This window comes from Haliaeetus albicilla, chromosome 18, assembly GCF_947461875.1.
Source record: "Haliaeetus albicilla chromosome 18, bHalAlb1.1, whole genome shotgun sequence".
In the NCBI taxonomy this organism is placed as follows: domain Eukaryota; kingdom Metazoa; phylum Chordata; class Aves; order Accipitriformes; family Accipitridae; genus Haliaeetus; species Haliaeetus albicilla.
The window spans coordinates 6,703,744-6,718,271 of NC_091500.1; the positions used below are offsets into that span (position 1 = coordinate 6,703,744).

A 14,528-nucleotide genomic window follows, 5' to 3' on the forward strand; every position below is an offset into this window, starting at 1 on the left:
CAAACCTCATTTGCACCGGAGGAATTAAAAGACCCTGGAACAGCAGAGCCATCCAGTCCGGAGTATGCCAGGCCACGCTGGAGGCATCTTGGGAGGGTTTTGTCCCAGCAAACACTGTGACCTTGGGGGAAGATGCAATTTTCACACCTCAAGTCCAAGCCCACAGCAAGCAGGACTGGAGCAGCTGATCTTCCATGTGACCTACACGAAAAATTTTGGTCTCTGCTCTGATGCCAGATGCCCACAGCAGGTAGAGGAGGGGAGCACGGCTGCACTCGTCTTCCCTTCTGTCCCCTCTGGTTTCACAGGCTCCACCATCCAGGACTGCCACCCCAGCACCCAGATCTCCCCTCCTCCTGCTGTCCCCAGGTGGAAGACAGCACGCAAGGAGCAAACACTGCGACTGAGCGAGCCAGGGGACAAAGCAAAACTGCGCATTTTAAACCCCCGCCTCTCGCCTACAATGCACCCTTGAGTGCGTTTTTATGCATATTTTGCATAAAATGCAAAATACGTTTTTATGCATACTATTATGTGTTTATAAAGGTCTTTATATTCGCAGCTTTACCTTGCTAAACCCATTTAGCCAAAAACTTCACCCATCTTGAGTTGCACGCCAGAACCGGCCTTGCAGCATGCAAGTTTGTGCATTGCCCACGATGCCCCAAATAAGCCACGTACGAGGACAAGGACAGTCTCTCCCCACTGTGCAGTTATGCCTCCCCGTCACGAACCCATCAATCCTACCTGCCCGCTTTATTTTCTTAAGGTGTAAAAGAGGTGGCTCAGAGGAAGGGGGGGGGCACGGGGCTTGTGGCTCCTCACACCTCCCACGCTGCCAGGAAATACCCTGCCTCTACGTGTGGCTCAGCTGCTCTCAGACATTTCCCCTGCACACCCCCAGATACATAGAATATTTTTATATATATAATACACATATATAAATACATACTAAAATAATTTTTAAATGTGTAAATATATAAATAACATAATATAGAAAAATATTTATGTAGTATATATTGAATACATATAATAAATAAATATATTGCACACACATACACATACGGCAAAGGGCTGCTTAGAGGGCACAGCTCAGAAATAGGAGATGATGGAGCCAGGGACAAGACCAACATCCAGGCGCGAGCAAAAGAGGGAATGATGCTGGAAGCATCCACAGCACAGATAGGGCCAAGGATTGCCCAAATCCTGGCCTGCCCCGTCGCCTGTCACCAAGATGAGTTAAATACATCCCAACAGCCCAGGGACCCACCTGCGCCCACTTTTACAGCTTCCTCGGCCAGGAGATGCTGAGGAGGCACAAGGCACCTCCACGACATGCCCACGCTGAGGCGTTTCTTCAGCTGGCCGCTAAATCCTCTTCCCAAGACTTTTTTTTTTTTGCTTTACCTTCAAACCCCATCAGAAAACACGAGTGGCTGCCGGGATGGGAAGCGGAGCTGTGGGATGGGGCCAGCGGTGCCCTGGGAGGGTGGCACGATGGCTCTGGTGCTTCCACCCATAGGTTTACCTGGGAGAACCTGGACCACCAGAAAAGGACAAATCCCCAATTTCCTAGCTAGACTCACTCCGAGAGCCTGCTAAGGACAATTTAAAGCTGGTGGTTTGTGCTTGCCCTAAGCTATTGATTGAGCCCACGATTGCACGCCTTCCCTGCCCTTGTCCGTTCTTGCCCAGGCATATCGACAGCAACCACCGCCGCTCCCAACACAGAGATTAAAAAGAAAACCCGCTTGCCAACAAGGTGGTATTAGGCTCCACCTCAAATTACTGCTTTTAGCAACCTGGTGCATGGCAGGCACACCAGCCACGCTCACTATTTCTTTGTGATGCTTTGAAGACATATTGCAGCCACCAAGAGCTCAATGCTTCATTGCCAGTGAGGGGAAAAACCCCACCCCAGCGCTCCCAGTAAAGGCTCTTGCTATTTTGCACTGTACTTCACCTGTCCGTGTGTTGAAAAGTTTTAATCCTGTACCTACATATGGTCCTGTAACAGCAATTTTCAGTGCCAGCCAGAAGGAAAACACAGTACCCTAGTTAACAGAAAACACTCCGGAGCTAAGTATACAAAATGACGGTGTAATAAACCAGAAGCATTTGTCCCATTAGGGTTTCCATTTGTAGACAGAATAACAAGGGATGAGTTATTTGGAAGTGGAGATTTTAAGGACATTGGTCATGTAACAGGGCAAGAGAAATGCTGTGACTGCAAGACCTTCGCTCAGGAGTGACTCAGCACAGCAGCTGCATCCTGGAAAATTAATACTTCAGCCCCCTCAAAATGCTTGCAAAGCCTTTGAGAGCTTGCAAAAACCAACCCTGGAAGCCCCATCAGCCATCTGATCTGCTCACGGCTACAGGGATTAACACCCGTCCCCCACCCTGGCTCCGTGTGGGGACCTGCCCCACAGGGAAGCATCCCCCCCCCGGCTGCAGAGAGCTCCAGCAGTGACTGTGGGGACTCGAGGCAGTGCTGTCAATGGAAAGCAGCCACATTTTAGCCTCAGAGCTACAGGAGACAACCCCCTCGCCACCCCCAAACCCCAAAATCTCCCTCTTCACCCCGCCACGGGCACCCTGAGCAGCCCCTGCTCCAACCCAGGTGTCCCCGAGCGGAGGCAGGCGTTAAGGAGGTTAATGCAGAATCATGTCAAGTAACAAACACCTAGTATTTATTAATAAATTAGTACACTGGAAGGCAATTTTTCAATTCATTCCCCTCTTCCCCCACTCCCACCCCTTCCCACGGGCCGGCACACGCCACCCTCGTATCATGATTTCTTCAAATTGAGCGTAGTACAGACTGTTCATTACGGGAGCATAATAGTTGCAAATATAATCAGACAGACTTCTTACGATGCAGCTTTTTTTCCCCCCACCCCCCCAACCTCTTTTCTTTTAATAAAAAGTGAAGTGTGATTTGAAGAGACTATTAAGACCGGGCAAGGTCTTTGGAGAACCTATCGGCCACGTCTGTATAAAAAACAAGAGACACGAGTGTAAAAGCATAGCTTGGTTTAAGTCTTACACCACGAGGAGAGCAGGACCACCGGCGGCCGCCTTCACCTCCCCACGTCCAGCACCGGCTCCCTTCGGGGCCCCCGCCGTTCCCACAAGCGGCAAGGCAACATAACTCCTTACATTCGACTGAAGGCAAAGGACCTTTTCATCACCTCGAAGGTTGGTGGGACTGACCCTTTTCTCTGCGTTTCAAGCGCTTCTGCTTTAGCTTATAGGAGCGCGATGCATTGTCCGGGTGAAAACCATACAATAAATAACAGTGCTAGTAAAATCTCAGCAATGGATATGAGCTATACAATAGTACATTAAAAAAAAAAAAGTCAGCTCGAGTGGGAAGCTTAGCTGCTTTAAGAGACGGTAACCAGCAACGATTGGGGTTTTTTTTGCGTGTTTTTGCCATTCACCGCTCCAAGGCGAAGGGAAGTGGTGGGAGACGGTCACTCCGAGCGACAGCTTTGACAGAAGATGTGGGTTACAGAGCAATCCCCGATTTGATGTGTTAAATTACACCAGATTTGTGGTCTTTTAGTTTGTTAACTGCATTTTTTTTTTTAATTTTTTTTTTTTAAAGTGCATCGACTGATCTGATTGGAATGAGAACAAGGAGAAGAGATGCTCGGGAAAGGGGCAGAGGGTGCAAAGACTTGGACTGAGCAATAGAGTTAAGGTGGAGGGGTGCAACACTGGCAAACTGCCCCCCCTCCAGAAACCAAGGACACCTCAACGAAAATACTGGCCATATATTCTACAACAAAACCTGCCTGCATATTGTCGGTCATCTTAACGAGTGCCAAGCTAGCTCTAGCAGATATTCGGAGAGTGCGTGGTGACCCAGTGCCTACAGTAAGTCGGGAAGGTGGCTATAGACAGAGTCCAGGAGGGTCTGGCTGGCTTCCTGGCTCTTGACTCCAGCGATCTCAAATAGCCTGTCCAGCTTGTCTTCAGCCTGCGGGATCTCCTCTATCACGTGGAGCTCCTCGGGGTTGAGGATGTGCAGCATGTCGTCAAAGATGGGCTGCAGGTCGCACGGGTCCAAACGCACCTGGCGCAGGACGGTGTCCTTCTTTTCTGCAGGAGGAAAGGAGAAGGTGGTCAAGAAAGCCCTCAAGAAACCTCTGCTAACCAGGGCTTGCTCTCCTTAGAGAGCTCGGTCCATGCCCTGGTGCCACCTCTGGAGAGGGACACACCACCAGGAGAATCGAGGGAAAAGGTGGAGGGTGATGAGCAATGGGGAGGGGAGAAAATGGAGAAGCCAGCGCTGCTGAGGCACCTAATTCAGGATCCCACTAGAGCAAATACAGCATTTATAAATGCTGAATGGCCAATGTGGAAAAGTGAAGGCAGGAGGGGAGCCAAAAAAGCTGAATTCTGCTCTTTTGAGTTGTTTTCATTGGGTCAGCTTCATTTCCGCACCCAAGTATAAATTTGGTAGGTTGACTGAGCTCAGTGTTTCACCTTCATCAGAAGTTAAAGATGAAATGCAGCAACTTAAATGCAGTAAATTAAACCCCCTCAAAAAAGGGGGGTGACTAACGGTGATTTAGATCTCAAGTCACATGCTGCAGCAAGCAGGACCAAGGGTGGAAAAAAAAAATTCAATCTTGAAATGACATTTTTCTGGTTCACCTCGTGCAGTAACACACAGGCCAACGCAACAGCCAAAACTCAGGAGAAACCCCCTCAAACATCCGGGGATGCTACAACTTCTCTGGCAGCACTTCAAAGAGTTAAAAGTCTTTAAAGGTGTTTTCCCTTCTCAAATCTGTATCATCTTTGCTAACAGGATATTCTGGTGTGGAATGAGGATGTGATAAACATATCCTGGAGAGCCAGTTTTCCCAGTTATTTACTTTAACAGTATCACGTTGGGCAGCTCTGCCACGTGTGCTGACCGCAGGGGACACACAGTGGCATCCCTTTGGTCCTCCCGTTCCCCGCCCCAGGCTGATTTTTGGTACCTTTGGTAATAAAAGAGCCTGTCCGGCTGAGCGCGGAGGAGCCGCTGGAGGTCGAGTCGCACCGCAGGAGGGGCTCTGCTTCGTCGACGAAGAAGCATTTCTTCTCCGAAGGCGAGGGCTCCACGGTGAGGACGGCCGCCTCGGGGGGCTTGGGGCTGGGGCTGGGCGCGGGGCTGAGCGGGCTGGGGCTCACCGGCAGCGCCAGTCTGTCAGCTTCCAGCTTTGGGGGAAAGAAAGAGAAGGAAAATTAACTCAGAGGGATGCTACGCCATGGGCTCGCGCTCAAAACCACCTGCATCCCAGCTTTCAACACACCCCAGCCCACCCTTGGCAAGTGGTCCCTGCATTTGGGTGGCCTCCTCCTCCCAGGGGACCTGCTGATCCAGAACAGGCACCGGGGGTAACCCGGGGGGGACATCAGCGCTGGCATTTGGCACGTCAGCACTCAACGGGCAGGAGGGGTAACGCAACCCACGCTCTTGGTAGGAGCAACCGCAGCACCAGGACGGTGCATGCAACCGCAGCAGAGCATTTTAATTTGGTTTTCCTTCTCGCTCTGGGTTTATTAAAGCCCAAAGAGCAGCTCTTGGGGGCAACAAGTGATGATGCCCAAGCAGGTAAGGTCGCCCAAGAAACCTGCTCCATAGCTATTGTTTGCTAAAAGCAAGGCACAGCCCAGCTCCATGCCTCCAACCAGTGCCGAGGCTTCAGGGAGAGAGCTGCGAGACCCCTCGGGGATCTCCACTGCAGCACACTCCTGTGACCAGCTACGCTGGTAACGTTTTGAGTTAATGATTTATTTGCCCTCATGAGCACCCCATTAAAGCATGATGCAGAAAATCCATCCCACGAGGCTCCAAGTTCAGGACTGGGAAGGACAAGCAGGGGTTGGCATTGACCACAGCATCACCCAAGTGCCTTTGCTTTTTGCTGCCCTGATGCGAGCCAAGGGCAAACGTTTGGCTCCGCGGTCCCGAAGACACAGGGAACAGCAAGCACTGCTGGGACATGCTGTGCTGGGAAGCCGGCGTAAACCTACTTCCTAATTTGACTGTGCTCTGCATCTTCCTTCTTGCATCTCCTTCCTACCCCCGTGGCAGCAGCCAACATTATCTACCCTCCTCCACCTCTCAGCATCCCCTTGGTGTGCAAATCTCAAGCAGAGCATTTCTGGTTCCCATTCCCTGCAGGGACGAGAGGCTCAGGGCAGCATCCCCACATCCCTGGCTAGCAGCTTGGGCACCTCTGCAGGTCCCCAGGTCCCCCCAAGCAAGTCGCTTTAAGGACCATCTAATATTTAACTTTTTCCCAAACCCCTCATCCCTGCTTGACCTGCCACAGAGCAGAATTGCAAGGCTTGTCCACATGCAACCTACTCTCCCAGCAGCATTTCACAACCCTGTTTTCTCCTTCTACAGAGGGAAGACCAGGCTATTCCTGCTAACACGCTTTTACTTACTACCCAGGGATTAAAATGCAAAATTTGGATTAAAGGCTGTGGGACAGGGAGCTGCTGAGCCACCTCCGCACCAGCATGGATGTGCCTGCGCATTCCTCATCCGTGTCGAGGAATTTGCCACCCACAAATCACATGTCTGCTGAGACGCCCATTAGTTCACATTAAATTAACATTGAAGCCTGTCCCTGGTAGAATAGAAGTTTGGGGGTTTTTTTTTTTTCTTCCCCATTGAAAATAAACAGGGGACGATTTGTTCTAGCTCAGCATGTTACGCAATAGGCATGTTAAAAATAAAAGTCAGCTTTAATTTTTAATTAAAAGAATCTGCCTTCTCCTCTGAAACTCCCTTTCCACTACAGCTCATCGACAAGAATCAGCCTATTGCCTATTGGGGAAAAGCAAGGGAAGGACCAGAACAGCAACTGGCCACTTTCCAAATTGCAACATGCTCCGGTTTCCCCTTTAAAAAAATAACAAACAGGCTTTAGGGGTTAGTTTTTCCTCGTGCAACTCATCTATTTAATATCCAGCCACAAACCCACCTCCCGATTTCCAAAAAGGAGCCCGACGGCCAAGGAACAATTGCAGGGAGGGCACGGAGCAGCCGGCTGCCCCAGCTCTGCCTTCCCAGCAGAGGGGAAAAACCCTTCCCAGAAGCGAGTCATTTAGAGTTTAATTAAACAGCTGCTAAAGCAGCTGAGGTTATTCGACTGTAGGCATCCCGGGAGCCCAAAGCTTTCCAAATAGCTGAACGGTTGCAAGCTTGAGGCAAAGCAAACAGGATGCTTGGATGAGTGTTAATGTTTAAACCGCGGGAAGAAAGCGAGTACGAGGGTTTTGAAAGGCCGGGGAAAGCAAAAGGTTGTTGCGAGGTGAAGCCTGTGGAATAGGTGTAAAAATACACCATTCATAGTCCACGCCATGACTCACTTGCTCGAAACCACCTTGGCCGCTCCTGTTTTTAAGAACAGCAGTGCTCAAGCGAAACCAAGCTCTGACTGGAAGGAAGAAAAAAAAACCCAAACCAACCCTCTGAAGCTCTTTTGCCTTTGCAGAGCCACGGCATTTCTCACCTTTCCGTCATCATTGCAGGGGTCCTGCGCTTGCCACTGAGGCTGCATTTGCACCTGCACAGACAAACACATGGGAGACTGTTAGATACACGGTCCTGCCTGAAAACCAAAGGCACCGCGGCGGCTTTGACGCATCAGCAGCCTCCTGCGACCGGTCAGTCGTACCGAGGCACTCTGCCAATTTTTTTTTTTTTTTCCTAAGCACTGCAGCAAGAGATTTGCAATGCCAAAAAAAAAAAAAAAAAAAAAATCCTAAAAGCTCCTGTGTGCTTCCAGCCCTTTAGGATGCGGCTCAAGCACCGACATCCTCTTGGATCCCAGTGCCTCTGGGAGGATGCTCTAAGCAGCTCAGGGTGTCTGAAGGTCCTTCCTAAAAGGAAGAAAAGGGGACAGAAGGGGGTGGGTGCAGAAGATGACATAGGCTTGGCTTTGTTTTCTTTTCACAGCTGCTCCCAACAGCTCTGCTTGAACTGGTTGGTCCCATTTTCTGCCTTTGTTTTACTGTACCGCAATAAAAGCTCAACTTGGACGAACAGAAACTGCAGCTGCTGTGCTAATGTTAGGAAGGAGCAGTCATAGGCACTAAAAAAACCCAAACCCTCCCTTAGGCAACGCTTCCCTGTAATTCCTCCTGCAGGTGGTAATAAAAGCTGGTGGCAGGTTTGCTGCTGCTGAGGGTGGCTGTGCACCCTCCTGGGATGGGGGGGGGGGATAAATTTAGCACCGAGGTGGCCATTTCCCGGATTCCCTGCCAAAAGATGACACCCAGCTGACACCAGCCCTATTCCCAGGTCTGTTAAGCCTCCGTAGGGGATGTAGGAGAAGAAACCCCAGCACACGGGGCAGGGTGGGCTGGGCAGCAGCCCCACACGGGCGATGCTGCAGATGCAGCGAGGGATGCTCTCGCTGTGGTCCCCATGGGCGTAGGGGGGATCCGCTCAGACGAGCGGCTTCATGCTGCACGTGGTGTTCGGGGGTCTGCCTTTGGGGCAGACCAGACCTTGGAAGGTGAAACACCACTGGGTAGGCCACAAGGTCTCATCGGAGTGGCAGAGAGATGCGGCGACGGGGAGCAGGCGCTGCAAAGCAGAAGGCAAGCCCTTCGCCAGGATGGGAAGGGCACGAGGGTGCTCAGCACCCTGGGGTGGGGAAGAGCCCAAATGTCCTCTTCATGTCCTTCACCTCACTGGCCAGGTTTCAGAAGAGCACCCGACATCACCTCTGCGGTGGAGCCGGCATCCCTCAACACAAGGCAGCCCTGCAGAAGAGCTACTCGCGTCAAGCCTGACGTGACCCAGGACAGGCAACGCTGGGTCTGGGGAGGGTTTAGACGCCAAGACCAAAATGCAGCCCTCCATGGAGGAAGCAGCTCCTCCCCACTGGCCCCAGCCATTCACGGGCCAAGTGCTTCTCCAAGCAGAAGATGGTGTCTCCGTGAGAGCTCCTGGTGGCTTCTCCTTTCTATGGATTTGCCCACCCACTTTTTCAACTCAAGCCACGATGAAGAGTCGATGAAGCCGTGATGAAGAGTTTTCAAACTCAATTAGAGGTTGAATAAGTCAGTGCCGAGCTCGGCTTGTTATGACCTCGCCATCTTCTAGTTTCATCTTACACTCCCAAGCCCATTATACTGCAAATACACAGACCCAAGGAGATGTGGCTACCACAGCAGGAAAACCTCAAATATAACTGCATCTCCTATAAAGTTTGTATTTTTGTGTTTATATTATTTATATTACTTTATAAATTATTAAACCTTTGTGTATTGCACATTCTCCAGCCTGGTTCAAACCCAACCTCGGTTTGCTGAAAAATCAACTCATGGTTTAGAGTAAGCCTGAAGGAAAACAGTGATGCCCACTCCAGCAAAACCCAACCAGCCTTACCCCTTCTGCAGAGCCCCGGCCACTTTATCCCACAGCTTTGTGCCTCAAATAAAACCTGATGCAAGTCCAGAAGGAAAAACTGCACGCAATTTGGGTTTTTTTCCTGGCTGCCTGGGCACTTCCCAGCCCTCGGACCACAGCCCCTCAGCTGGGTAACCCATCCAACAACTTCACCCTCGCTCCACCGCTGACACGCGAGGTTAACGCAGCACAAAGTTAATTGCTAATTACTGGGTCCAGCCTGGTTCTGCTTTGCCAAAAGAGGAAACCCAGGGGATGGGCAGGAGCTCTTGGGGACTAGATTTGGGGAACACTGCTCCAGGCTCTGCACCCTCACCCCTGGGTTTCGACCTGCAAAAGAGGAATAAAAGAAGCCACAAGGCGCTGCCACAGCCACATGCCTCGACACGGGGCTGCTTTCACATCCTCTTCCCTTCTGGCACCCCCCGAAAATCCCACAGTTTAACCTCACACCACACCCAGCCCTGACATATCTGCTGATTCATGGGATTATCCGCAGCATGCGATTAGCCACAGACCTAAATCTCGTTGGGCTTGGGGCTGCAGCCTCCCCCTCTCCATTTTCAACATCTCCCTTATTAATTTATTATTTTTTCTAAGCTTTGCTGAGGCTGCGCTGCTGAATGCCCTGAGCAAGGCTGTCTGCTTCCCCTCCATCCATTCCCTGAAATATTTCAGCTGAGGCCAGCAGAGCCATAAATAAGGAGATAAGAGCTTAAAGCATTGCTCACGGTAGCCAAGGTGGCCAGCTGTGCCAGCAATGCCCCAGGCCAGCCCAGGCGAGCACTGACACCCCTTGGTATCTGCAAAATGCTGTCAGGCACCCCAAAAAAATCCCATTACCCAGTGCCTGCGCTACACTGAAATTTTTCCAATTTAACCCCCAAAATGGGGAATTGCAATTTGCTGGGACAGCAGTGGAAAACCTCTCCCTTTCTCCCCCCCTCTCTATCCCCTATTTTTGTAGTTGTCAGCACCACTAATTTAGGGTGTGCCTCTGCTCGCTAAACAGTGCCCGGGCTCGCATGCCGCTGCCCGGCAAGCCTGCCTGCAAGGGGAAAAATTCTGCAAACCTCAAGCTGGAGAAGCATTCACAGCCAGGGCCAACCTTTAACAGGAGCCCTGCGAGTTAAACGCACCCCAAAAAACCTTCCCAGACCTGCTGCACACTCCATATTTTCTGGATCAGCTGCAAAAAAACGCTAGCAAAGCGATTCAGAGGGCTAATCTCGTTTTAACCTAAATTCATTCAGTGCGATGCAAAACCAGCATAATCTCCCGCAGCTAAAAAAGCCGGCGAGTCTTCAGTGGAGCTGTTCCCTACCCGAAGGAAAATGTTCCTGCCACATACCGTAACGCTCCAGAGACTCCCATTAATTCTCCTGTTCCTATCGGGGGTTGTAAATATTTGGATTTCAGAGCTCGCAAGGCTGCTGAGAGAATGGGGCACTACAAGAAAGAGCAGCTTTCAGGTTTCACAGGCTGAAGCCAGATGCCAGATAAAGGATTTGGGACAAGAATACAATAGCTGGTGGGATGGTGAAGGGAGGCTGGCTAGGTTTAAGGTACTGATTTGCCGTCAGAGAGCTACATCATTCAATAATACAATTTTTCCTTATGAGTTGGGGGTGTTGGTGCTTTCTTATGACACAGGACCGTGGGGAGAGATGGGGAACCCCCCTTTTTCACCCAGGGATGTCGGGCAGGGCCAAAGGCATCACGGACAGCACAGCCACCCGTGCATCCCTCCCGGGCTCATGGAGGACACGCTGGCACGCATTAGAGGCTCACTGCTGGCTCGGGTCACCCCAAGGGCATCATGCCATTAGCTGTAGGGAGGATGCATGCATTTGCATTGCTTGACAGTCCTCACTCCCTCCACAGCACAAAACCTTCTTTTTATTATTTTTGGGGGGGGGTGTTTTTTGGTTGGGTTGGAGTTTTTTGGTTGGGTTGGAGTTTTTTGGTTGGGTTGGAGTTTTTTGGTTGGGTTGGAGTTGTTTTTTGGTTGGGTTTTTTCTGTCTTTTTTTTTCCCCCTCAAGACCATTTCTGCAGGGCTGGATGGTGGAGAGGTGCAGCGCAGCACCCATGCCTGTCACCAGCGGGGTGACCCGCTCCTTCAGATCAAACCGGTTTGGTACGGAGGGAAACTGCCTCGATTTGTCTGCGCTTGGACAGACAAATCACCGAGAGTCAAACTTGAATTAGCTCTAATTAAAGGCTTTCCAACCAGCAGATTTGCCTGCTCCCGGCATTGAGCAATCGGTTCCCCTGCCTGCTTGCGGTCTGGACCGCTGCGATGCAGCTCAGCCACCGGCACGAGGCTCCAGGGATTTGGTCTTCCTTGCACAAGCTGCTTCCCACAGCTTTCTGCGTCCCTCCCAGGGCTGTTCCATCGCCGCCGGCACCCACGGTGTGGGAGCCAGTACAGGGAGAGAAGGTAGGCGGGTTACAGCAGGTAATACCTTGCAGAAACACAATGTGCTGCCATGCTGAACCTGCACCCTGGGGTGCTTTTGAGTTTTGACATCCCACGTGCTGCTTCAGCACAGCAACCGGTCCAGGACCTTCAGGGCAGAGGAATGGCCAACACCCAAGGTTGATCATGGGGGATGCTCATCTGAAAAAGCCTGATCACATACATGGGGGAAGAGGATGTGCCAGCTCAGGTGAATTTTTAAAAACACCTCCTTTGCTGAAATGAGCCCCATTTCTCATGTGGGCCCACCTGAGCCACCTGCTCAAAAGATCAGTGACCCAATTTTACCAATTTCTAGGAAAACAAGTGAAAGCCACGGGGGACCACCAGGCTCTCAGTGCTGCTGGATGCTGGGGAACACTACACACTGCTCTAAAAAACCAAAGAGAAATGTCTTGCAGGAGAGCTGGTCACAAGTCAAGAAGACTTGCATACAATTATCCATGAGATTTGGATCTGCCCATTCTCTGGAGCATCCGCTCGCTGCATTTTCAGAGTTATGGGCATACGCAAGCCAACAGCTCATGGTTACTCCATCATTGGGAGTCCACCAGCCTGACAAGTCACCCAATAAACCCTGTTCCTGGAGCCACCACCTGCATTTTTGTGCTGTTTGAGAAGCACCGCCTGATAGTCTTGGCCGAAACAGCACAACGCTCAGGAGCATTGAGCACTGCACAGCCCAAGGCGTTGATGAACAAGCCCCACGTTTTATCTGATGTCCCAGCCCAGTGCTTTGCTGTAGTACTCAAAGTCAAAGCAGTAACTAGGAGGAGAGAGGGTCCTACCTGCTCCAGGAGAGCAAAAGGACAATGTGTCCTTCTGGGACACTGCACATACTGGAAACTTTAATTCACAAGTGCAAAACGACAATTTTCTCTGCCTCTTCTTTTCCTAACCATAGGTTTGCCTCAGGCTTTCAATTTTATTTTTTCCATCTCTGATATAAAAAAAAAATATCTTGGAGCATGGTAGGAAATGAGAAAGCTACGTGCTGCTTAATTACCAGGAGCTGGAAGGAAGAAAACAGCCACTGAATGGGAGCAGGAGCGATCGGGCAGCTGGCGAAAGGAAACCTATCCAAAATTTGGGCAGGATGCATGGGGCAATGCTTGGCAGGCACCTGACTTGGGGTCTCTCAAAAACACAAGCCCAGGACTCCTGCTAACACATTGAAACCTGTGATTTCACGCTATGGTTACGAGGGACCAAGATGTTTGGTACACTAAATGAAGCCACACGGGATACACAACATGGTGAAGAGACCACGGTCCCTCTTACAGCGGCAAGTTTGGGATGGTCAAAACAGGATTTGGAAATCCCCTGCCATGACAAGCATCCTGCCCCACAAGCTTTACTATACACGAAGGTCCACCTTGCCAGGTCTCCACCAAGTGCCAGAGAGGTTTGCAGGCATCCACTCATTCCCTTTTGGGTCTGGGTCACCAACTGGTTTAGGGGGAAGAGCCCTCCCTTGACCGCCCACACCTGCATCCATGTGTTGTCCCACTGGCTTCCACATTCAGAAGAAGCCTCATTCATCACCTTTACAAATACTTCCAGAAGACCACTGAACTATCAGAGCCAAAAAATCCAAAAGCACACTGACAGGTAAGGCAGGGGTAGCCAAAACAAACTGGAAAGGTCACCGAGGCACCTCCTGACAACTTACACCCGGCCGAGACCCTACTGCAGGATATTCTGCACTAATTTCTTTCTCCTCCCAAAATATGGGACAGGTTGTTTTAAGGCCAGAGCTGCCAAAGAAGGGCAAAAACTCTGGAGGACAGCACGCATGGACTCCCCCATGCCACCAGCCACCACCTTGGAGGAAGCAACTCTCTACTCCACAAGGGCAACTTTTAGTGCTCAAGGGTGCTTGGCCCCTCTCAAAGTCCTGGGCATTTAGTTATAACATTTAAGAGCAAGTTTAAAGGGAGATGTTTTTCCCTCCACGTCCCCAGCACAAGGGCTCAAGTACCAGCTCCTCCCGGCGACCTTCAGAGATAACGCGCAAACCACAACACGCGGGACTCAAGAGCCTGCCAAAACTTCAATAAGGTTTTTGGCAAACCGTGGCCAAGCTTTGCTTGAAAGCAACGTAAAGCTTAAATATAAGCCCCTGCGGAGCTCCGGGGGGGGGGGGGGGGGGGCGCGGAGTCCAACCGTTGGGCTATTCGCTAAGCTTGAGGCCACGGCCTGCCAAGACGCGCGCCGCGTCGGCCAAGAGCGCGCCGAGCCCAGCCCGCCATTACCGGCATGGTGTCCTCCATCAAGCCTCGGATCTTCTCCACCACGTCGTTGCGGCGGTGCTGGCGCAGGGCGCTGATGAGCTGGGCCAGGCTGGCCTCGGGCCCGCGGATGGTCCAGTGCTGCAAGGCGGCGTAGGCGCGCTCGTGGTCGGCGGCGTAGCCGTTGGAGAAGGCCGCCACCTCACGCTCGCTGGCGTTGCACAGGAACTGGTAGATGTCCTTCCACTGGCTCCCCACCTGGGCCGCCACCAGCTTCAGGATGTCGATGCCTGAGGGGCAGAAGAGCTACAGGTGAGGCACGGGGGTCGGCAGCCTCCTGGGGCTGCGGGGCGAAGGTTTAGCAAAGCTTCTCCCCCA

At 51.5% G+C, this 14,528-nt stretch overlaps 1 protein-coding gene across 1 annotated transcript in view; it reads right to left on the minus strand.

Annotated features, from left to right (window-relative positions):
* Window positions 1-2,671: 2,671 nt before the first annotated feature.
* Window positions 2,672-14,528, minus strand: part of TNFRSF21 (TNF receptor superfamily member 21) — a 34,944-nt gene continuing 23,087 nt past the window's right edge. Inside the window, exons 4-7 of the mRNA XM_069805649.1 lie at window positions 14,175-14,440; window positions 7,533-7,586; window positions 5,001-5,220; window positions 2,672-4,110 (exon numbers count right to left, since the gene is read on the minus strand). Coding sequence (XP_069661750.1) covers window positions 3,881-4,110; window positions 5,001-5,220; window positions 7,533-7,586; window positions 14,175-14,440 — 770 coding nt within the window. The 3' untranslated portion in view covers window positions 2,672-3,880. The remainder of the gene's footprint in view (window positions 4,111-5,000; window positions 5,221-7,532; window positions 7,587-14,174; window positions 14,441-14,528) is intronic.